The 23,655-nt window shown below is 42.4% G+C and overlaps 1 protein-coding gene across 3 annotated transcripts in view; it reads left to right on the top strand.

Moving 5' to 3' along the window:
* Positions 1-21,948, top strand: part of ADORA2A (adenosine A2a receptor) — a 58,187-nt gene extending 36,239 nt beyond the window's left edge. For all 3 annotated transcript variants that reach the window (XM_068271459.1, XM_068271458.1, XM_068271460.1), the window contains exon 3: positions 20,986-21,948. In XM_068271459.1, coding sequence (XP_068127560.1) covers positions 20,986-21,805 — 820 coding nt within the window. In that variant the 3' untranslated portion in view covers positions 21,806-21,948. The remainder of the gene's footprint in view (positions 1-20,985) is intronic.
* The last annotated feature ends 1,707 nt before the right edge of the window (positions 21,949-23,655 follow it).

The following is a 23,655-nucleotide window of genomic DNA, read 5'->3' as shown; positions in this document are numbered from 1 at the left end:
CCATGGCGGGGACATAAAACGGGGGGACAAGGGGCGGCATGGCAGTTTCACAAGGCTGTTCCTCACAAGATTTCATGCTGAAAACAATTTGGAATTGGCCTGTGGTTTATTGTGGCCTACAGATCAGATTCGATCAAAGGGAGAGATCTGCCTCTTGATCAATCGGCCACCGAAATCTCTAGATGTATGGCTACCTTTTACCTGCATTTCAAATAATTTCTCAGTTGTGCTTGTGCTTTGTGTTGTCCAAAACACATTCTGCTCTATTGTCCTGCATTTGTGGTCAGTTACTGGTTGTTTTGATCCTGGTGAGTGGGTAGCTGAGACCAAACGTAATGTGATTGCATTCATATTGCCTTGTAGCCTTTCCTGTAAGAAATCAATAACGCTGAATGTTTTAAATATCTAATGAAATGAAGCACAGATCCAGGCCTAAGTAAATGTTTTTGGATCCCTCACCTTCATGTTACTTTAAGTCTTCAAGGGTTTTTCAACCCTGGATTTATTGAATTTATTGAGGGTGCCTGCCTCAGTTCTTCAGGTATTCAGGCTCTTGCGGTGTTGACTGAAGAGTCACAAGCCTCTCTCTCTCTCTCTACACCAAACTGATGACAAGTCTGATAGCCAGTTATGTTTATACATGTTCCGGATGTTCCATAAGTGACATCATTGACCAAGTAAGGCTATGTCCATATTGGGTCCAAGATGTCACAGACCAAACTGGTTACCGGGGCATGTGTTTTTGGTGTACTTTGACTAGAGCAAAAAGAGAGACATTTACTTTAATAAATATCAGAAAATTGTTTCAAGCAAGTCTTGAAGACTGGAGACTGCTGTGTTTTAGCCAGGCTAAGAAGTCTCTTCAGGCAAGATGCAGACTCACTGCCAACAAATCACCAAACCCCAAGGCTGGATTTATCCTTTCCATCCAGGCCAACTTTCTTGCAGCTCTCCTTCCATGTGCAGTAGTTTCCCTCCCATACAGTGAGCAGCCCCATGTTCTATGTTCCCCATCCATGAGCAGCTTCACCCCTCTGTCATGTAACCTCTCTTTGGCAGAACCTCAGAACAATGTGTTGCTCCAAAATTGCAGCCTCTCCTTTCCATTTTCATCATCTCCTTTCCATTTGCAGCCTACTCTTCCATATGCTGAAAACCATGATATATCCCCCTCCCCCACTTTGGCCTTTCCAGAAACCATTCCACCCACCAACCAACAAAGAGTGCAGAAAGTCATGTGATTTGCTGGGGCTTATATGTGAATCTTTGTCTAAAAAGGACTGCATAGACTGGTATGTAAAGCTGCAACTACTGCAGTTTTACAGTTTTATTTTTCCATACCTCAGACCTGCTTTAATGCTGATATTTATTACCGTAATTTTACATTTGAAACATAGGAAACACAATCCAGCTATAGGGCAATCCTTCTTGGAAGACGTGTATGAAGATTCTGTGAAGCTTGGTCCACTGGAACATTCATTGTTTGGGAATAGGGGACAGGAGCAAGTGACGTCACAGGGCACCTTATGACACTCGACCACAAGTAAGATTCAACTTGACTGATATCTTTCATCTTTAGAAGAGTCAGGCTAGGATGGGGGAGGTCTGAATAGAAATGCACTTTTTGCCCGATCTGACTTTGAAGGCCAACTCCAGGATTTTGTTGTATTTTACTTTTGGATAGCATGGAAAGATGTTGTACTCCTACTGGAAACTCATCTCTAACAATCTCTAACTCATCTCTGCAATAAAAAAAAAATCATTTTTTTTGCTGCCTCTGTCATTCTTATTGGAATTTCCCAGCATCCTGTCTGGACAGGATATGGGGAAATTCTCACAGATGGGGACAAATGATAGCATTATTGAGATAAATAAATATAATTAAAATATAGTATTATCAGTTGAGCATATCACATTGTCAACATTTGATAAAATATTTTCTTAAGAAATATACTTGTCATTAATGGTGAGTACAGAAACCACAAAATCTTCCAGATTCCCACTGAAAATAAAATATAAATCCGTGCTTAATAAAGAATAAATATACAGTAGAGTCTCGGTCATCCAGCACTGATGAGGATCGGCTGATGCAGTGTGCTTTCTGGTTGGTTGAGATTCAATGTTAAAAATCAGTTTAGCTAATACAGTACTACACCCCACACCATGAACTCTGTATTAAATGTTAAAATACAGTAATTGAACATTCATGAAACCCAGTCTTTAAAGGACTGGGTTTAATACATGTAAAAATACATGTTAACACATACAAATAAGAAGTCTGTTTCTTCCAGATTAAAATGAGCCATGAATGACTTCTCTCCCATCTTGCTGTCACTTACAGTAGTAGAAATCTGACAGAACTGACAGGTTTTGGTCTAGTCCATCTCTCCATGGGGGATTCTCAGCCTGGCCTTTATTCTTTATAAAGACACTCCATGAAAATAATTTAAAAAAGGCACTGATCAGCCTCCCTGCTACCCCAACACACACAAACCTTTTTTTAGCAGTTGGACGGAGCAACTGCCATTCACTAAGTGCTTCTGAAAATAAAGAAAACCCTGAGAATCCCCCATGAAAACATGGGCTAGTCCAAAACCTGTCGGTTCTGTCAGATTTCTACTACCTACTGAAAGTGATAATCAACATAGGAGAAAAGTAATTTATGGCTCATTTTTCTCTGGAAGAAATGTACTACTTATTTGTAAGTGTTTACATGTATTTTCATTTTTTTCATTTTCGCAATAGTGGTCCTTTAAACAAAGCAGAGCCCGCAAACAGCCTAAAAAGTTTGCCTTCACCACTGTGAGTATTGCAGGCGACGTGCTGGTTGGTTGAGACTGCTGGTTACTGTATATATGCATTGTTCTCCTCCTCCCTAAGAGATGACTGAAAGGCCCCCAGGTCTCCCCCCATTTGAAGTGCTGCTCTCCTCCCAGAGGGTGCCTGGGCATCCCTGCAGGGAGCATATGAAGTGCAAGCCCTTTGACCCTGCATGCATTGGGGTCCCTCTGATGATGTGTGTTCTCTTGCCTGGTTCTGTCATGGCAGCAGCAGTTTAGTTGCCCTGAACTAGTCAGACAGGTTACAAAGTGTTGGAGGTGACTAGAGGTGTGGGCATGTCACGGTGTTAGTATGTGTGTACACAGGTGCTGATAGTTCTGCCTGCTTGGGTTGGTCTGACCACGGGCTAATAGTATGCTGTGGCCTGTCTATCCTTGTTTGACCCCCACTTGTTGATCTAGCTCGCCTGACCATACACTTTACTCTACTCGCTTGACCTCAGCTTGTGACCTCAACATTGATAATTATTGCTTACCATGATTCTGGCCTGTCTCTCGCTTATACTCCCTAGGTGAGCTCACGCCTACTAATGGTGATAGAAACATCTGGGCATGCCTACAATTTCATAACACAGGAGGTGCTCAAGAGACCTCTTCTGAATTGTGGGGCCAGCAAATTAAAGAGATGAGCAAGCATAAGGTTTTATACTAGTTCATGTCCACCTTCTCCAGCAAATGTGGACACTGCTCTGGCCATCCTGTAGGTATCTGGCTGATGGGAGAGAAGAGGTAGTGTATACTGTATATTTGACTGTTTACAGGCATGATCAGGGAGCTGAAGAGCTGCCCAGATCACCTCTAAACATCACTAAGAGGCAACACAATGATTTAAAACAAACTTGCGGCTGCTAATACCGTCATAAGCTTTTAACTCCTAAATAGCCATGACAAGATGTATCTCAACAATGGCTGTCAATAAAGGTTTTTGTTGAGACCTATCTTTTGCCATTTCTGATTTAATTACTTTGTGAGATCCTCATTTTCATCAAGCCACTGATTTCAGGTGGAGGTCAGAGAGCAAGATAGGCCAAAAGAGCTCTGGAAATTTGGATGCACCATACTCCACCATAAGCCATAATGTGAATTATGGCTGCAGTGTAGACAGTTATTTAGCGCCATCAAGAGACATAGCTCAAATTACTTTAAAAACAGCATAATTCGGCCGCCAGCAATAGCTAAAAGCCAAATTACATATTTCCCCAGAGTCCTTAGCGGCCAGATGGGGGAATACTAATTAACGACGCATGGACTTTTTCAGGAACAGGGAGAGACATTTCTCGGCTTTTGCCCTGTTCCCAAATGGCAGTGAGTTGGTATTTTCAGAACCAGTGGTCAGCTATGGCAGCCTCGGGCTTGGTACAGGTTTCCTTTAGGCCCCTTTTAAACTTGCCTTGCAAACCTGAATTGCGTTACCCTGTTTTACCGCAGAGTAATGACAATGCAGCATGTTCTGCTGGAATTGGTCGATCCGTGGCGGTGGAATTAATGTAAGTCAATGGTCGGTGCAAGAATTTAATCATGGTGGCGGCAGTACGGCAACGGGATAAACCGGGAATCCCAGTGATGTACTTCCTGTCCAGCAGGGAGTACATCACACCGTGCGGGGGGTGCGTTTGGTAGCGCTATGCATATGACATTGCTGCTGCAGGGTGATATGATTGACATTTTGTGCATTGCGGTGCAATGAAACAGGGGCGAGGCATCTCAATGCAAGCAGAAAGGCTAGGTTTCAACTAGCCTTAAGCTGATCTTTTTTGCATATACTGTATATCTAATATATATCTTATAAACGGTAAAATAAAACTGCATCAAGAGGGCATATTTAGTATAAACACCAGTAAAGTTGCAGAGTACAGTAATTTTACTGTTACTTCTGTGGACTATATAGTGCTGTTGCACAAGTACTGCAGTCCTCAGATAACGCAGATTTAACCAAATTGTTTTGTGTGTCAATATACCAATTAGCGGGTTTTGTTTTGTTTTTTTGGTTACCTTCCTAGCTTTCTCTTTTGAAGACATGCGAAAGGCTAGATCTTCTGGTCTGGTTTCTGAAGTTATTCTAGTAGAAATGGCATTAGAACATAATCTTTACCATAGCTCCCAACTGTCCCTCTTTTGGAGGGACAGTCCCTTTTTGGGAACCATGTCCCTCAGTCTCTCTTTCTTCCTCATGTGTCCCTCTTTCAGGACCGATGTCCAGATCTATGTAAATATATGTATTTTTCTACAAAAAATAAACTTTATTTCCATCCATGAAATTGATATATTTCTTATTTTGAATGTTAAAATGAAACATAATGGACCAGGATAGAAAGAACCAGTGTGGATTGAATTATACAATAATATATTTTTCTTATGAAGTCTTTTTGGTATGTGGGACTAGGGTTGTGTCAGGGGCGTGATTAGGGGTGTGGCTTAAGTGTCCCTCTTTCTTATCTCAAAAAGTTGGGAGGTATGCCTTTACTGATGCTCTTGCCTGTACCTACCTTACCAATACATGTATGGCAGCACCTCCTCTTCTTTTCCTTACATGACTTTTACAGGGCCAGTGCAGAGGCTGCAGCACAAGCAGGGCTCTCTGTCCTGACTAAAATTAGGTACTGTGTTTGTGAAGACATGGCCATTAGGCCTCTCCTAGAATCCCACGGCTAGCTGTGTGCTGGCGCAGAGGATTTGGAATTGGTTGCAATCCTTGTGCTGACTCTGGTGAAGAGGGGCAGCTCAGGGTACTGATGGCCTCAGGCGTTTTTGTAAGGCTGGTAGGGGAAAATTTTAAAGAATATCCAGATTGCTTATGGTGACCCAGAACCACTAGATAAGTATACAGGGCTAAAAGAAACCCAAAAAAATCCCTTTATTAAAAAGTAGTGCTAAATAGAATTTGGCCTCTTTAAAACAGAAGATATTTGCGAAAATTAAAGAGAACCCGAGGTGGGTTCTAAGAATCCTATTAGCACACAGAGGCTGGGTCTGCATATACTGCCCAGCCTCTTTTGCTATACTGTTTCCCCCCACAGGCCCCCCCTGCGCTCTGCTATCCCCCATAAATCACACAGCCGTGCTAGCGACACGCAGCGTCGATAGCCGGCTGTTTTCATCAACACTGTCACTCTAGCCGCTCCCCCGCCTCCTCTATGTCGTCGCTCCCCGCCTGCATCCCTTCCCTTCAATCAGCGGGGAGGGAAGGGACGCAGGTGGGGAGCAGTGACATAGAGGAGGCGGGGGAGCGGCTAGAGTGACAGTGTAGATGCAAACAGCCGGCTAACAATGTCGCTAGCACGGCTGTGTAATTTATGGGGCATCGCAGAGCGCAGGGGGGGCCTGGGGGGAGACAGTATAGCAACAGAGGCTGGGCATTATATGCAGACCCAGCCTCTGTGTGCTAATAGGATTCTTAGAACGAACGTCAGGTTCTGTTTAACCACTTCAGCCTTCAGTCGTTTTCACTTTATGCATCCGAGCAATGTTCACCTCTCATTCATTAGCCTATAACTTTATCACTACTTATCACAATGAACTGATCTATATCTTGTTTTTTCCGCTACCAATTAGGCTTTCTTTGGGTGGTACATTTTGCTAAGAGCCACTTTACTGTAAATGCATTTTAACAGGAAGAATAAGAAAAAACGGAAAAAATTCATTATTTCTCAGTTTTCAGCCATTATAGTTTTAAAATAATACATGCCTCCATAATTAAAACTCGCGTATTGTATTTTCCCATATGTCCCGGGTATTACACCATTAAAGTTATGTCCCTATCACAATGTATGGCGACAATATTTTATTTGGAAATAAAGGTGCATTTTTTTCCGTTTTGCATCTATCGCTATTTACAAGTTCAAAATAAAAAAATATAGAAATATTTCATATTTACATTGATATTTAAAAAGTTTAGACCCTTAGGTAAATATTTACATGTTTTTTGTTTTTTTTTCATTGTAATGTTTTTATTTTGGTTTTTTTTTATGTTAAACATTTTATGTGGGTATTTTTGGGAGGGTGGGATGTACACAGTATTTTAATAATGTAAATGTGTGTTGACTTTTAATTTTTTCACTTTTAGTTGTAGTTTTACTTTTTGAGTTTGTTTACATGACGTCACTCTAAGCGTAACGTACGCTTAGAGAGACGCACCCCCTATGCAACAGCCAGAAAAAGCGAAGCTTCCGAGAGAAGCTGTCGCTTTCTCTGCGGGGGAGAGGAATCAGTGATCGGACACCATAGCCCGATTCACTGATTGGCGATCGGCCGCGGGATTTCACGGACGCGCACATGGCCTCCTGGGCGTAGCTAGTACGTCCAGGAGGCCAAAGTAGTTAAGCTTTAAAGGGGCAATATGGCGAAAAATTGTAAAATTTAAAATATGTGCAAACATATACAAATTAGAGGTCCGTTTTTTTTTCCCAGAGTAAAATGAGCCATAAATTACTTTTCTCCTATGTTGTTGTCACTTACAGTAGGTAGTAGAAATCTGACAGAAGTGACAGGTTTTAGACTAGTCCATCACTTCATAGGGGGTTCTCAGGTAGTTATTTATTTTCAAAAGCACTTAGTGAATGTCAATTGCTCTGTCCAATTGTCCAATAATTGTGTAGCTTGCAGGGAAGCTGGCCAGCATCATTGTTTAAATCCTTTTTAGGAAATATCTTTATAAAGAATAAAAGCCTTGCTGAGAATCCCCTATGAAGAGATGGACTAGTCCAAAACCTGTTACTTCTGTCAGATTTCTACTACCTACTGTAAGTGACAGCAACATAGGAGAACAGTAATTTATGGCTCATTTTACTCGGAAAAAAAACGTACTTCTTATTTGTCTATGTTTGCACATATTTTTAATTTTACAGTTTTTCGCCATAGTGCCCCTTTAAGTGAACAATTGTGGTTTTCCAGGATGCATCACTCCTGAATATGCAAATCTCAAACCAACTACAAGTCAAACCAGACGATATACCTACACTGGCGGGTGGCCTTATGGCCATCTGGTCCCGCCGGTTTTAGTAATTGGGCTCACCCCCCCTTGATGACTACCCTAAGGGTTGTGTTAATGTCAGATAAGGGGCTCTCCTCCTGATTAATGACTTGTCCTGTTAAAGAGACACTGTAACATCAAAAACATCCCCTGGGGGGTACTCACCTCGGGTGGGGAAAGCCTCGGGATCCTAATGAGGCTTCCCACGCCGTCCTCTGTCCCAGGGGGGTCTCGCTGCAGCCCTCCGAACAGCCGGCGACAGACCCGACTGTCAATTCAATATTTACCTTTGCTGGCTCCAGCGGGGGCGTTGTGGCTGCTTTCGGATCCGAAGTAGATGGAAATACCCGACCTCAGTCGGGTCCGCTCTACTGCGCAGGTGCCGGAGTCCTGCGCCTGCACAGTAGAGCAGATCCGACGGCGATTGTGTATTTCCGCCTACTTCGGAGCCAACAGCGGTCAGAGCGCCTGCGCAGGAGCCGGGAAGGTAAATATTGACGTCACCGCTGTACGGAGGGCTGCAGCGAGACCCCTGAGGGACGGAGGACGGCGTGGGAATCCCGAAGGGAGTACCCCCCAGGGGACGTTTTGACGTTACAGATTCTCTTTAAGTATAATGATGTTACCTCTCTTTCATTGTTCCGCATTTGTACAATGAGCTTCGTATCCGAATAATTTGTAGTGAACTGCCTATCTTACCTGTTACAATTTACAATAAAAAACTTTGTATAACGAAGAATATGCAAATCTCTTTTTAGTTTCAAAGTATTTTATTAAGTAATGCAAAAAGAAGGTACATACAAGCAGACAGGGTAGACTGTCATATACAATAAAAGTCTACCAAGTGTGATAAGTCGTGCCCTCAGAGTTGCAACCCCAAATCAAAGGGAAGACCGATTTGGGTCTATTTCATGCAATCTACCTGGATCTAAGTAGGACCCGATGCAGAATCCTAAGAGAGGACTCCAGGTTGGACATCTTCAGGCTCCCTCTGGATAGAGTGTCTAAGAACTGTCACCATTGCTCAGAAGTCGATGTAAGGCAGAGATCCTTTTCCCACTCCAACATATAGGGAAACTTATATTCAGGGTGGGGGGCTGATTAAACATAGAATATAGGAAGGACAGAATGCTCTTATGTAGAAGGTCAATTGAGCATATATTTTTAAAGGGAGACTGCAGAACTTTTTGCCTGGATTTCGCTAGACAGTTAAGGTAATGGTATATTTGGGGGGGGGGCTCTGAAAAAATTCAAAGATGGGTATATTTTTCTCTGACTGGATTTGGTCATAGGTTCTATATTCAACTTGATTCAGAAAGTTTTTAAGCAAAGCTTACCAGTGAGTAAGCCACCAATGAAATGCCAGGGACATTTTGGCCTTGTAAAAAAATCCGGACTCTGACAAATTTCCACCATAGGAGAAGTCTGTGAAAGCAGGCCCACTGCAAATCATCTCTTTTGCCCCTGAAAGCATACAAAGGTTCTGGATTCGTGCCTTCCTTTCAGGGGCATAACGAGATGATTTGCATATTCAGTAGCGGTGCATTGTGGGAAACTACAGTCGTTCACTTCAAGCTGAATTACTGTATCACAAAAACCTTGTTTTAAGAAAGCAAAATTGCATTTGTTAGGGGGAAAGAGACTTGCATTTATAGTAGGTATATATCTGTAGATATTGCTTATACTTATGTTCAGTGCACCATCCTGCCTGCCAGGCAGGGTCGGATTTACTATAAGGCATATGATGGAAAGGTGGCTCACTCCTCTCCCCAAGCGCCTCCCTCCTGCCTTATCTATGCAGAGTCCTGAGTGGAGTGTAAATGAGAAGTTACTCACACAGATCTCGGCATTCCACTGATGAGATCTCCCTTCAGTCGGGGGCACCTCTAGCTACATAATACTTGGATGCACTTCTAGCTACTTAAAGGACTTACGAGGCCAAAGGAAAAATAAAAGTTCAGTACCTGTAGCTAATTTGAATGCACGGAGGATGCCATCCGTGCCCTCCATGCAGTTTCGCCGGGTCCCCGCTGCTCAATATCCCCCCAGGCCGGCTCCCGACCCCACAGCCTGGGTCGGGCTCTCATGCCACCTGCAAAATGTCCGCCCGAGCTGGCCGCGGCTGCGCAGTCCGCACAGACACGAGTGCGGCTGCGCAGCTCTAGGGCCTCCCCCGATCCATTTTGCAGGTGGCATGAGAGCCCAACCCAGGCTGTGGCGTCGGGAGCCGGCCTGGGGGGGATATTGAGCAGCGGGGACCCGGCGAAACTGCATGGAGGGCGCGGATGGCATCTGCCGTGCATTCAAATTAGCTACATGTACTGAACTTTTTTTTTTCCTTTGGCCTTGTGAGTCCTTTAATACTGAGGATAGCTATGGCTACTAATACTAAGGAGCACCTGTAGCTACCTATGATGGGCAAGGGAAGTAAGGGAGAAGTGACACAGCTGGGCCAGCCAGCACACTTGCGGTGCGGTTTGGCGGGTGTTTCTAGGTTCATGGAGGAGAAAGACTAGGGTGCCAGGTCATCTGTGCATATAGGCTCCTGTAATGTAATTCTGGGCCTGCTGCCAGCAGGCAAGACTTTGGATTGAGGTTAGGTGCACACATAGCAGAAACGCAAGCATTGCGGAAAATGCTGCGTTTTTGCCGCTAATGGAAGTTTATGGGCCGCAGGAAAAAAAAGCATATGCATTTTGTATGTGTGCGTTTTTAAAAACGCTGGTTTTGTTGCATGGTGTTAAAAAATGCACATAATGGAAGTCAAAGAGAACACAATGTATTGCGTTTGTATGCGCTTTGCATAGGCTTTTTTATTGTTTTGTGATGTATTTCCGCTTCCTGTTGTTTTCCTAGTGCTTTGCATAAAACTCAATGTAAAAACGCACTAAAAACGCATATGTGTTTTGTATATGCGAACCGCAAACATGTAAAAATGCACTCAAAACGCTAGAAGAGCGCATATGTGGGAAAAACGCAAACGCACTAAAAACGCACTCACAAAAAAACGCACATGACAGAAAACGCGACCTTTCACGCTCTGTTATGTGTGCACCCGGCCTGAGAAAATCAAGCGGTTTTTATAACTAGTCCCCAACCAGTTTGGCTACATTAGTAGATACATTACATATATTGTGTTCCTTTGCTCTTACTTATGGAGGTGGTTACATGTGTGTTTCCATGCATAAACTTTAGTATGTGATTTTTTTATGGGCATTTTATACCTCTCAAAAACAAGTTCTATGTATAGCTTTCTTCTGTAGTTTTACAACACATACCTATAACTGGCAGAATTGTTCCATAATGTATGACGCCCTCCATGAACCTCTGTCCGTTGCTCTTTACTGCTTTGTGTTTCCGAATGATCCACATCATTTGCCTTTATAACTGCTGCAGCTGGTCATATGACTATACTACTTTACTATTTTGTTTAACAACCTGAATTTTCTATAGCTTCTATTCTATAGCCGCCACTCATAATGCATATTTTGAATGTCAGTTTTTCACAGTCTACTTGTTTATAGGCTGACATTTTTTCTTGAAACTACCCTTGTAATGTCGTCTAGTAGACAAATAAACGGTGTACCTTAGATATCACACATTCTTCTCCTCTTCAGAACTTGCTTACCTGACTCAAGTCACTGCAGCACAAGAAGTATGTGACCGTTTGTATATCCATAGGCATGGCCAAGCATGTAGATACATATTTATATAAAGAAGCTACAGCTTTTATAGTTGCTATGCCATGCAGTAGTAAGTTTGTAAGGCTTTGTTATACTTTCTTAGAAGCAACCTGCTCAGTAACATGTATGTTATACAGTTGCTGGCACGTCCATTGCATTTCATCAGCTATTTACATCATAAGCAATGCAGTATAGCACACTGCCGGAACATACAGTAGGACCACTTGTCTTGCTCTGCAATGCATGGCATCAGTCACTGCAGTAAATGGAATGTGAGTTATGTCACGTACCAACACTGGTCACAACCCTGTTGTCATGCATCTGTATCAAAACCAAAGGCCGTCTGTATTGATAATGTGGATGAGGCCTAAAAAGAGAGGAAAGGGAAGAAAGATGTTGCCAAAAACAACCAATCTCTCTCTCTCTCTCTCTCTTTCTCTCTCTCTGTCTCTCTCACACACACACACGCGCACGCACACACACACACACCAGTTTCACTAGGTGCTAGTCAATCCGTGCTTAGTAGGAATAGCACTGATGGCCCCAGTCCTGCAAGACCACAATGCTAATCTCTGAGCCACCCCACTGTCTGTGACTTATAGGATTTCAATGCATGCCAGATAACACACGGCTGTAATCATCACTGTAAGCGAGTGTGGGGATTTATGCTTTTAAGCTGCGCTTGTCCCTGGTGACTGCAAGCCAGGAATGATTGTCTCTATGTTTTGGCCCTCTCTTGGACTAAGTCACTGTCATCTCTGCTTAGATACTTAAGTCTTCCAGCTGTTATCCCACGCACAGGAAGACCTTGCCGCTTCTCCAGAATGCAGACAGAATTCCCAGGTTGTCTCTCCCTTGACCTAATGTCTATAATTCATATATTTTTCCCCCTCCATCTATAACTGAGTCCTCCCAGAAGTTACATCTTCTGTGTACACATACTACTGCATTCTGATTTGTTTTTTTATTCCAGTATTTGTGTTTTTTAAAAGCTTTGAAGTGAACCTGAGAAGGCTAAAAATATATAAAAAAGTTTGATACTTACCTAGGTGGAAGGAAGCTTCTCGATGAATGTATAGTTAAAAAATGGTACGAACAGATAATAAAAAAGAAAAAAAAAGAGAAAAGACTATCAAAGATCCTAATGATAATTCCGATAGTTTCTGTAGAGAACAAATATGGTGCTATATAATTACAGAAATGTTATTTATTATAAACAAATAAAGCTCCCTCCTCACACGTGTTCCTAACTGCCTGTCTGTCCTCTCGCTTCTTAAAACTTAGTATGAATAAACAGAACGAATCATCTTTCCATCTTTCCACCGTCTCGGTCCAGCTCTCTGCCTGATATAACAATAAATGTTGATACCCCCCCCCCCCCCCCCAATAACTTCAGCTCCCAAAGCACGGTGCTTAAAAGTAATATTTTATTCTTCTCTCTAATTTATTCCTCACATTCACCCCCTAAGCAGTTCCTGTCATCTCCAACTTAAAAATATATCACGCATCCAACCTTTCCTCATTTAGGACTCTACATTCACGCATTCACGCATACAAGACTTCTCACGTGCCTCACCCCTTCTGAAATGCCCGTCCACAGCACATCGGTCACTCTCCAACCTTTGGAATCTTTAAACGCTCCCTCAAAACTCACTTTTCCGACAAGCATATGCTCTAACTTAGGCCATTCCCCTCCAACCTCTCAAGTTTTACTCCTTACTAGATAACCTTAACAGGCACCGTGCCTCCCCACCTCTTGTCTCCCCCTCCCCCATTCCTTTAGATTGTAAGCTCGCAAGGGCAGGGCTCTCTCACCCTTACGTGTCTTGGATTTTGTTGTTCATCTCGTAGCTTGCACTCTGTTATATTTTATTCATCATGGTACATCTGTCATTGTACCACCAGTTCTGTATTTTGTACCAGTGTCCATATTTGATGTATATCATTGTCTGTATTAATATGTACCCCTTGTTGTCTTCCTACTTTGTACAGCACCACAGAATATGTTGACGCTTTATAAATCAATAATGCTAATAATAATAAGAAGAAGAAGAAACAACCATATAATATACAGTATGTATAGCTTGCCTGGATGGACCCATGTAATTATGTCATATCACTGAGGAAACAGTTCCACAACAGTATATTAGTATAATACTAATCTAAGTCACTCAGCTTGCATGTTGGAGGTACCAACACAATAGCTATTGTATTGAGGGGAAATGAATGAATGGCTGCAAAATGCAGCAAAGCAAAGGGATTTAGTTGTCACCTCGGCAACACAAGTCTTTCCATTGTACGTGGAGCTATTGCTTATCTTACTGTGATTGCATGCGCTTTGCACAATTGGTAGATCTGTTTGAGAAGCTGAACACAGGAACTTATAAGTTCGAGGACTTTACATGACCTATATGATTAATATGACAGGCCATCCATATGGGTGATTGCCATGTAGAGGACCGCTTCTTTTTTAAAAAAATGTGGACTTTTTTCCTTTTTCTTGTAGACTTTGTACTTTTAAGTTGTCGTCACAGACCTGTTACTGCAATCTTTTTTTTTTTTTTTCCCTCTGAAGAAAAGCCCTGAGAAACATGCATCAGGCCGCTGGTCATAATTGCATGCACTTTATCATGACAATTTCAGATTTTATAAAAAAGAACGTCCTCGTGTTATGCATTATACTTTTAAAAAATCGTTTTATACTTTATACATATTACTGGGCATAAACACTTTTTTTTTTTCCTTTTGCTGATGCTGTATGTTCATATCTATTGATGGGTGGTCTTATTGTACACATAAAACCTGTTGTATGTATTAAAATTGCTGTGTGCACAGCAATTTTACTGGTGATTATGAAATCAACATAATATGCTTTGTGCATAGCGCAGCTTCCATTATGTACTCAGCACATTGATTCAATGATTTAATCTAATGATCATATTGATCTAATGCATGCTAGGCAAATAGCATTGTGCACATATTTGCACAGTGCACGTTATGTTGCTTGTGTAATCACTGGTAAAATTGATCGCACACGGCAATTTTACCGTAATTTAGCGAATCAATACTCATGCCTGTAAAGGTGCGCTGTGTTGCTATGCCCTTTTGGAGGTGGAGGGATGACAGAGCGGCACTTGGGGTGAGGTGTAGTCAATGGGATCGGCCGTCAGAGGGGGTAAGAGTTGATCACCCGGGCTTGCGGGTCGGGGGTCATAAGCAACTGTACACACGTCTGATATAGATATATATATTCAGCCATTTTTGACCGCCTTAGCTGACTTGAATCGTGTTATACGAGCCTTAAAGCTACATATATACGTGGCAGCATTGTCCCCTAAAATAATATTCACCAATCTTTTCAGCCAACAAGGAAAGAAATAAAATGTGTAAAGCCAGAAATAAACAATAATAGAGGGTAAAACATGACTTCCATTAAAGATCAAAGCAGAAATGTGCAGGAGGAGACAAAACTATATTAGAAAGCTTTTATGACCCTGACATTTTTGAAAGTAATTAGTGCATTAACCCCTTAAGAGCTACTAGTGTCAATTGTGTGCTCTGAGCACAATGTGGGCATAACAGATACAGTTCCCAACACAGCAAACAATGATTTCTATTCACGTCTATGAAAAAATCGTTCAGAAAAACGATCAAAATCAGATCAGCCGGAAATGATCTATTGAGCCATCTAAAAAACTCACGGTGTAGTCCCAGCCTTAGGCATGGAGCTAAACACGTATCTCTGTGCCAACAGAGCTCATTTGTTTTCCAGGTGCATTTGTAATGTTCGCTGTGCAGTCAGTTATTTGTGAAGCCCTGGAATATGCATTTTTAAAACCCCCTATCATTTGGATAAGGTAATTAATGGAAGAGGCTAAATACTATTAAGGCAGTGTTTTGCATATTATTATTATTATTATTTGTAATGGATAGTGGAGATGCCGCTGCGGAGACGGGCGGCATGGCGGCTAACTCCGCGTATCATCCGGCAGCTTCGGCCGCGCAGTTACATGCTGGTGCTCTGCCTGGTCCTTCTATTGCACATAGATTGAGGGCTGCGCGCGTGCCAGGCGACAGGACCTTTATGCGAATAGAAGGGGAGTCAGCTGATCTGTCAGGTCAGCTGACTCCAAAAGCTATCTCAGATTGGCTGAGTGACTGGGACGGCGCTGCTATGTATATATAGTGGTAGTCTGTCAGTTGTTCCATGTCTGCTGTTGCGAATGCTAACGTGTGAGCGCTCAGACCTAGTCAGATCCCAAAGTGTGCTAGAACCAGACGAAGCTGGGGATCCACACTTAGCCATATTCTGTTGATAGCTTAAAGTACTAATTCATTGTATTATCTGTTATGACCTTCTGCTTCCATTGACTATTCTCCTGCTTACTGACTCTGTACCTCTGCTCATCTGATTCATGTTGCCGACCCTGCCTGAACCTGACACTGAATCAGTCTTCTGTCTTTGTACCTTATCTGTCCGTACGTTGCCTACTCTGCTTGTCTGACCTTTCTTGCCTCACCAGTGGGCCTAGCCACTGGCGAGGGATCTGTGGCATTTCACCTGCTCCTCAGGTGAAGCCCAACTGCAGCACTGTCTGTAACACCTGCTCCTCAGGTGTCCCTTGGCTGCAGTGTAGTCTTAATCACCTGCTCCTCAGGTGATCAGCCTTAGCAGCACTGTCTGTAACACCTGCTCCTCAGGTGTCCACTGGTTGTAGTATAGTCTTAATTGCCTGCTCCTCAGGTGATCATCCTTTGCAGCACAGTCAGTGGTTCCTGCTCCTCAGGTGTCCACTGGCTGCAGTATAGTCTTAATCGCCTGCTCCTCAGTGATCATCCTTGCAGCACAGTCAGTGGTCCCTGCTCCTCAGGTGTCCACTGGCTGCAGTACAGTCTGAATCACCTGCTCCTCAGGTGATCATTGGCTGCAGTACTGTCTGAGTCACCCGCTCCTCGGGAGATCTCCTCTTACTCATTACTGTTACACCAAACACTATCTCACATTGGTTGTCCTGTGTCTGGCTATACTAGCATTATTGGCGATTCTGCAGATCACCACATAATCAGGTATAGCATCTGTATTATTGGTGATACTGCAGATCACCAATAATCAGAAAATCTGTTTTGCTGACACCAATCGTTACATTATTATTATTATTATTATTATTTATTATTATCACAACACTTACTGTAACTGTTGCAACCAGTGAAAATGATATCACTTCATCAGCTCTTTGCATAAATGTATTCAGCTTGACCTCCACTTCTGTGACTGGGATGGATGCAGAGAAAGGCCACTGAAATAACAGAAGGCATAGAGGTGCTCAGTTATGTGGAAAGGTTAGATGACCTAAATGTAGCTACCCTTGAAAAGAGCAGATTAAGAAGGCATGTGATTACCATATATAAATAGACCATACAGAAAATTAAGTGAAATCTTGTTCTATCAAAAGACATAAGGACACCCCTTAACTCAGAGGAAAATGGTTACTCAGCAGCTGTGAAATGAGTTCTTCCCTATAAGGAGCTGAGAAAATGTGGCCTAGTCTTCTGTCAGAGTGAGTTCTATCGGGTATAGGAGATAACTTTAGAAAGGAACTGCATTTTTATTTCTAAAAGAACAAAAGAGAACTACTGACATTTCCAATAAAAATAGCAGAATGTTCATCCATTTTTTCAGATTGGCATTTAAAATTAGAATGGATGTTCCCATTCTGAAGCCAAATTCCACATGCTTTATGAGAACTGTAGTCAAAATAACATCATGAAAAAAAAGTGCTTATTTTAAACAAAATTCATTTATAAATTATTTAGTCAGTGTTCAACCATTGTAAAATCTTTCCTCTCGCTGATTTATTAACACGGGTGAAATCTAAAGTATTGGCAGGTGATCCCTGTGGAATGTTGGTTCACTGAGTTCTAAAGCCAGTAGAAAATATCTCTGGTTTCCCAGAGTTCTCTGGTGGGGAGAATTACACATAATAAACAGCCTAGGCTAAGTCTCAGTGTAAAGGCGAGGCTGGATGCCAATATACAGCAATATATACTGTAGATATAGGAAGTGTTTGCTGGATATTCAGTGGGTATCCTGAATAATTTACTGCATTCTACTATATGCTGTTATGGTTCCGCTTTAAATCAATGTGCAAATGTCTTTTTTTCCGCCAAATTAACATGGGAACTAAAATGACATTGAAAGTATGGAATGTAGCATGTGCTCAGCTACTTAAAGAGAACCTACTCTCCCCATATTCTCCTCTGTGGGGTAACCCTAGACTACGTCATTTTGGCTCCATCCCTGATCCACAATTGTGGGCTGAAAGGGGGATTTTCCTCCTGAAGCATATTGCCCCGCAGGGTCAATTGCTGACCTTTGCTGAACTGAAGGACATACACTCTCTCCCAAATGGAATGCTGTTTAGATACTTGCAGGTTCGGCACGCTATGAAAGCCTAATTTCTGCTTCCTATTATGCTAAAGTCTGATCGTTTTGGAGGCTCTGCTGTTACAAGAAACTATAATAAAACTGCTTTTAAAACTTTGCTTGACACCAACAATGTAAGAGTTGAGTATGTGTTCCAGTTGTGGAGGGAGGATGTCCCTGATTTGCAGGAGAACAGGGCAGTAGCGATGTGTTGAACTCAGCCAGAGATAGACTGATTCAGACTAAATTTATCTTTAGGGTTTACTATACTCCTCTCGGACTGGCACAAATGTACCCTGGCAGAGATGAATGATGCCTGTACTGTGCTAAGGCTTTTGGGGATTATCTACATATGCTTTGGTCATGTTGGAGGCTAGTTTCTTTCTGCTCACAAGTCTAGGAGGTACTGAGTAAAGTTTTGGATGGTTCATCAATTGTCACACCGAAGGCTTTCATTGAGTTGCACTCTGGAACATGTGCTTTTATGCTAGAAAGCTCAGGATTTTGCATTGAATACAGGTGCAGCCCACAACAGTCAAGGGCTGGATTAAATTGGTCCATGATTCATGTCATCTTTAAAAACGTACATATCTGAATAGGAACTATCCCTAAAAGATAAATAAGCCGTGGAGACCATGGCTTAGATATCTGGACTCTGATAAAGAGTCCTAGTAACTATTTGAGGGGATTGGTCCAGTGATGGACTGGGGTGGTCATTGGGTGGTGGGCTGGCTCCCACTTCATGGTGGATGGAGGAGGTGGGTGTAGGAAACCGGTTTGTATTGTATTGTATGTTTTCTTGTGGAAAAGGACAATAAAAAAGATTTATAAACATGGGATCTGTAGAACTGTCGGCTCCTCAGTCCTTGCACTGATTCAAGGGAGAATTGCGTCAATTCATTAGAACTCTTTAGACTTTCCAAACAACAAAATTGCTCAAAAATAAATTTGCCAATTTGTTAAAAAAAAAATATGGCAATGGTAACTCCCATATTTCTGTGCATACTGTTTCACTTCAGGCTAGTTTCACATGTGTGTATAGTATTTTATTTGCACTATAAATCAAAAAATTTGCTGTGATGTAACGCAGGCACAGAAACATCCGATCAGTGTGCTCCTTCATTGACTAATAACATTATGTGTGTCAATGTGTGCAAATTTAGTGGTATATTCAGGCCCGGATTTACCTCACAGGAGCCTATAGGCCCAGATGTCTTGGCACCTTAGACTTCATCCTCCAGAAACCTACAAACCCTCGCCGAGCCACACCGCAAGTGTGCTGACTATTCCAGGTGTCACTTCTCCCTTACTTCCCCTGCACATTATAGGTAGCTTCAAGTGCCCCTTAGTATTAGGTAGCCAGAAGTACCCTCAATATTTAGGAGCTAGAGGTGCCTCCAAGTATTAGGTAACTAGAGGAGCCTTAGAATTAAGTAGCTAGAGGAGCCCCAACTGAAGGGAGATCTTGTCAGGTGAAAGCAGAGAACAGGGTGAGTAACCTCTCATTTACACTCTCATCAGTGCTTTGCATACGGAATGAGAGAGGGAGGCGCTCGGGGAGGGGAGTGAGCTGCCTTTCCATCATCGGGTGCCTGTAGGCAAGTGCCTGCAGTGCCTTATGATAAATCCGGCCCTGGGTGTATTTCATGCTCTGCCTTCTAACAAAGGAGTCCATTGAATATTGAACTGTTCATAGACTTTAAATTGCATCACATTACACTGAGCTAAACAGTCTCCGTTATAACACAATGCAATGTGTCACTGTGAAAGTGCCCCAAATTTTACCCTGGGAGAAAGATCTCTTTTACTTGTTGTATTCTGTAGCTACAGTATAAAACCATATAATAAATGCTTAAATAAAGGAGGTGATTATGTGGGTAACTAATCTGAAGATACAGCGTGTCTAAAATAAATAAAATGGTTCCTTAATTGATTAATTGAAACTGGCTGCTACGTTCTGGACAACCCTCGTACTATTACACAACTTTTTGCCAGTGACGACTTATTTTTGTGATAGTGTTTGTTTTTTTTGTTTTTTTTAAGTCTTTCTGATCCACTGTCAGATTTTGTCCAGCGATGGTCTGTGCTCCCCAGCTCTTGATGTCGGACTATGCAAGTGAAGATAAGGTTAGCGCACCGTTGTCTCAAAGCAGTATCTTAGTTTATTGCATAAATCGGCACAGATTTGACAATTGTTTCGGGGCCTTAAGGGGTCCCCTTCAGAAAAGTGCAGGCAAGCATTTGTCTGCACTTTGCTGAAGAAAGGGACCCCTTAAGGCCCCAAAACAATTGTCAAGTCTGTGCTGACTTACGCAATAAACTAAAGATACTGCTTTGAGACAACGGTGTGCTAACCTTATCTTCACTTGCATTGACTTTTGATGGGTGAGCTGGCGTAGCACCCATGGTTGTGTACCCAAGACCACGGGTAAAGTGTGCTACTTCCAAAAACCTGCTGCTGGGGGCAACGCTGTGGGACAGCACAGCGTCAGGCCCCTCTGATCAAAGTGTCTCCGGCACCATGCTGTGCCACGTGATACAAATATTATGTGGGCATATTTTGAGCTCCCTTCTTCTGCGCTGTCCTCGGATCTATTCTGATACATTAGGCTCCTCAGATTAAGGTGTCGGAGTAAGTCCTTAAACTTTGATCTTCTGCACCGCGTAATTGCATATTACAGCAGCGTGTGTGCAATGTGGGGCAGAACCAGGGTGTGTAAGCTGATGCAAGGAGGTAGAGATCCCCAAGGCACAGCTCAGAGAGATCACCCATATCCTGCCAGCACAGTGGATGAAAAAGTGCTGAGGGGAAGGGGCAATCTCAAAATAGAAATTTTTTTGGAAAAGGTTGTCTTAAAAACATTATATCATTTTAATAGAGCCCTATTCAGGCTTTCACTTTGCAATTGTTGGTACATTTGCCTGTGGTTGTATGGATATTTGTGTTTTTGTATTCTTTTATATTTCTTTTTTTTTTTAATCTAAATCTATTTGAGCCTCTTTTTAAACTGCCTTAGGACTTTTTGGTATTTTATGTTTATCCTATCTTCTGTTTTCTCTCTTTTTCAGGTACAACAGCCTGGTGACTAGTCGAAGAGCGAATGTGATTATTGGAATCTGCTGGCTGGTATCTTTTGTGATTGGCCTTACCCCGATGCTGGGCTGGCACCGTAAGGACCTCAAATTACAAAACTCAACAACATGTAATCCGCCTATGCTAGAGTGCCTGTTTGAAAATGTTGTGACTATGGATTACATGGTGTATTATAATTTTTTTGCCTGCGTCTTAATCCCTCTGCTGCTCATGCTTGGCATTTATTTACATATTTTCATGGCAGCACGACGCCAGCTGAAACAAATAGAGTTGAAGGTGGCTTGTGGGGAGCGCACGCGGTCTACACTTCAGCGGGAAGTCCACGCAGCCAAGTCTTTAGCCATTATTGTGGGGCTTTTTGCCATCTGCTGGTTGCCGCTGCATATTATTAACTGCTTCACTCTCTTCTGCGAGGCTTGTATGCGGCCCCCACTTTTAGTGATGTACTTTGCCATCCTGTTCTCTCATGCCAACTCTGTGGTGAATCCACTGATCTATGCCTATCGCATACGGGAGTTCCGCCACACTTTTCGTAAGATCTTACGACAGCAAGTGTTTGGACGAGCGTTACCATCTCGGACCCGCACAGCCAGTGGAAAGTCCCTAACCTATGGAGCCGATGAGATGATGGCAACCACACAGACTAATTTAGGTGGCACTACTGATAACAATGGGAGTAGCTGTAAACTGAAAGCAACTTGGCATCAGAATGGGTTTCCATCGGGGGTGAAAGTTGAACAAAACACAATTCATGAAGCTGAGTGCCAACAAAAAGGGAAACTTATAAATTCCTGAGACTCTTTGGACCTTCCAGACAATGGACTGTGATGCACTGATCAGTGTCAGGCTCCTGTATTATGTGACTTAAATGTTGTTTAGAATTGTTTCAGACTTTTTTTTATTTATTAAACCAAGGTGGAAAGTTTTGTGTTTTTACATATATGTGCTATTCTGTTCACTGTTTTCACATTTACCACATGACCAAGTTTTCATTAGGAAGCATAGATCATCGACAGATGAATACATAGGCCCACATGCAATTCCCTTTTTCTCCTGAGTTTTCTCCTATGAGATCATTTTTCATCTTCTATTTAGAATAAGTTTTCAACACTTTGCAATTGAAAAAGTACCAAAAGTATGTGGAAAAATGCTTGCTGTTGATTTAAAAGGCATTTTATTGACAAGTTTGAAAATATCACCTAGGAGAAAACTCAGGAGAAATAGTTAATTTCATATGGGCCAAAGTGCCTGCATTCTTCAACATACACAGATACATTTCTTTCTGCACAGTCTGTTCCGTTTAATCTGTGGTCACAAACATTTAATGAAAGGATCCATTATAGAATTAACTGCACTGGTGCTTTCTTTGAAAGTATCTGGTAGGGATGATCAATTATATGCAAATACATCTGAGTTTATGCAAATGTATGTTAATTCTTATGCAAATATATGCAGCTTGGAATTGGACCAATAAGTTTAAACCTGGGTGAGACTTAATTGGTCCATTTTCAAGCTGCATATATTTGCTGAAAATGTTACATAAATGTGCATAAACTCGGAAATATTTGCATCTCATTGATCCTCCCTAGTCTTTGAAGGTAACCTCAGATACCAGTTTGTAGAGATGGTCAATGAGATACAAATAATTGCTGTACATCTTGTTTTCACTTGTTGATGCAAATTGTATGCAACTTGGAATTAGGACAATCAAAAATGACAGGAAGTGAATTTGATTGACCCCGTTCTGAGCTGCATACATTCTGCATGAAATTTTCATGAAGGCCAGAAATATGAGTTTCATCTCACAGGCCACTTTTACCAAATAAAGTTCAGACGTGGACATAATCAGACTACCCCCTTGACACATGAATTGTAAGTACTGCTGTCAACATAAAGGCTTTGATTGTGCCTATGTTTCTTCTGTAAAGAGCTGAAGAGGGAAATGCATTAAGCGTCCACTGTAGTCATTGCATTTGGGTACATATTATTTTGGCGCCGATCAGTTCGGCACGGGGAGAGCCGAATGATGGCTTTCCCCACTGTCCCTAAACGTCGAGGGGGCGTTAAATACTATTCCCCCTCCGAGTAGTCGCTACTCGGAGCGAGATGTAATTCGGGGTCTGACAGCTGCCAGAACCCCAAATTACTGCCATGCGGGGCGTGCATTATAGCATTGTTGCTATGATGGTGCCCAGTTTTGGCGCTCGGCTCTCAAAGCTGTGCGCCGAAATGAACTGATCCGATTGCATTTGAAGGCAAAATAATAGCAGATGGATAAGGTGTCTTCCAAGCTGTCCAGGTGCATTACCGTATGACAACACTTGGCTAGCCTCGGGTAATGGAGCCAATATGCAAACAAATTTGTGTATAACTTACGTTTGTGGACTGTGGTTGGCTAGAACAGGAAATGACAGGTTTCGACCAACCAAGTCCCAAGGAAGGGGCCGGTAAGCGGGTGCAGAAGACTTGATATATTTTCTCAGTTGCGCTCCCCTCCTCTCCCACTCCCCTCTATCCCAGGGCCTGCTGCAACTCAAACACAGATGCTACATGTACATCTCAGAACTCAATGCAATACACAACATGGAGTGCGCTACCCCCTCCCAGTGTCCAAGACCTGTAAAGACAGTCCTTATAGGCAATCC

Source organism: Hyperolius riggenbachi, chromosome 1, assembly GCF_040937935.1.
Source record: "Hyperolius riggenbachi isolate aHypRig1 chromosome 1, aHypRig1.pri, whole genome shotgun sequence".
NCBI classification, from domain to species: domain Eukaryota; kingdom Metazoa; phylum Chordata; class Amphibia; order Anura; family Hyperoliidae; genus Hyperolius; species Hyperolius riggenbachi.
The sequence above is the reverse complement of the archived record's forward strand: the minus strand, read 5'-3'. Positions and strand labels throughout refer to the sequence as shown.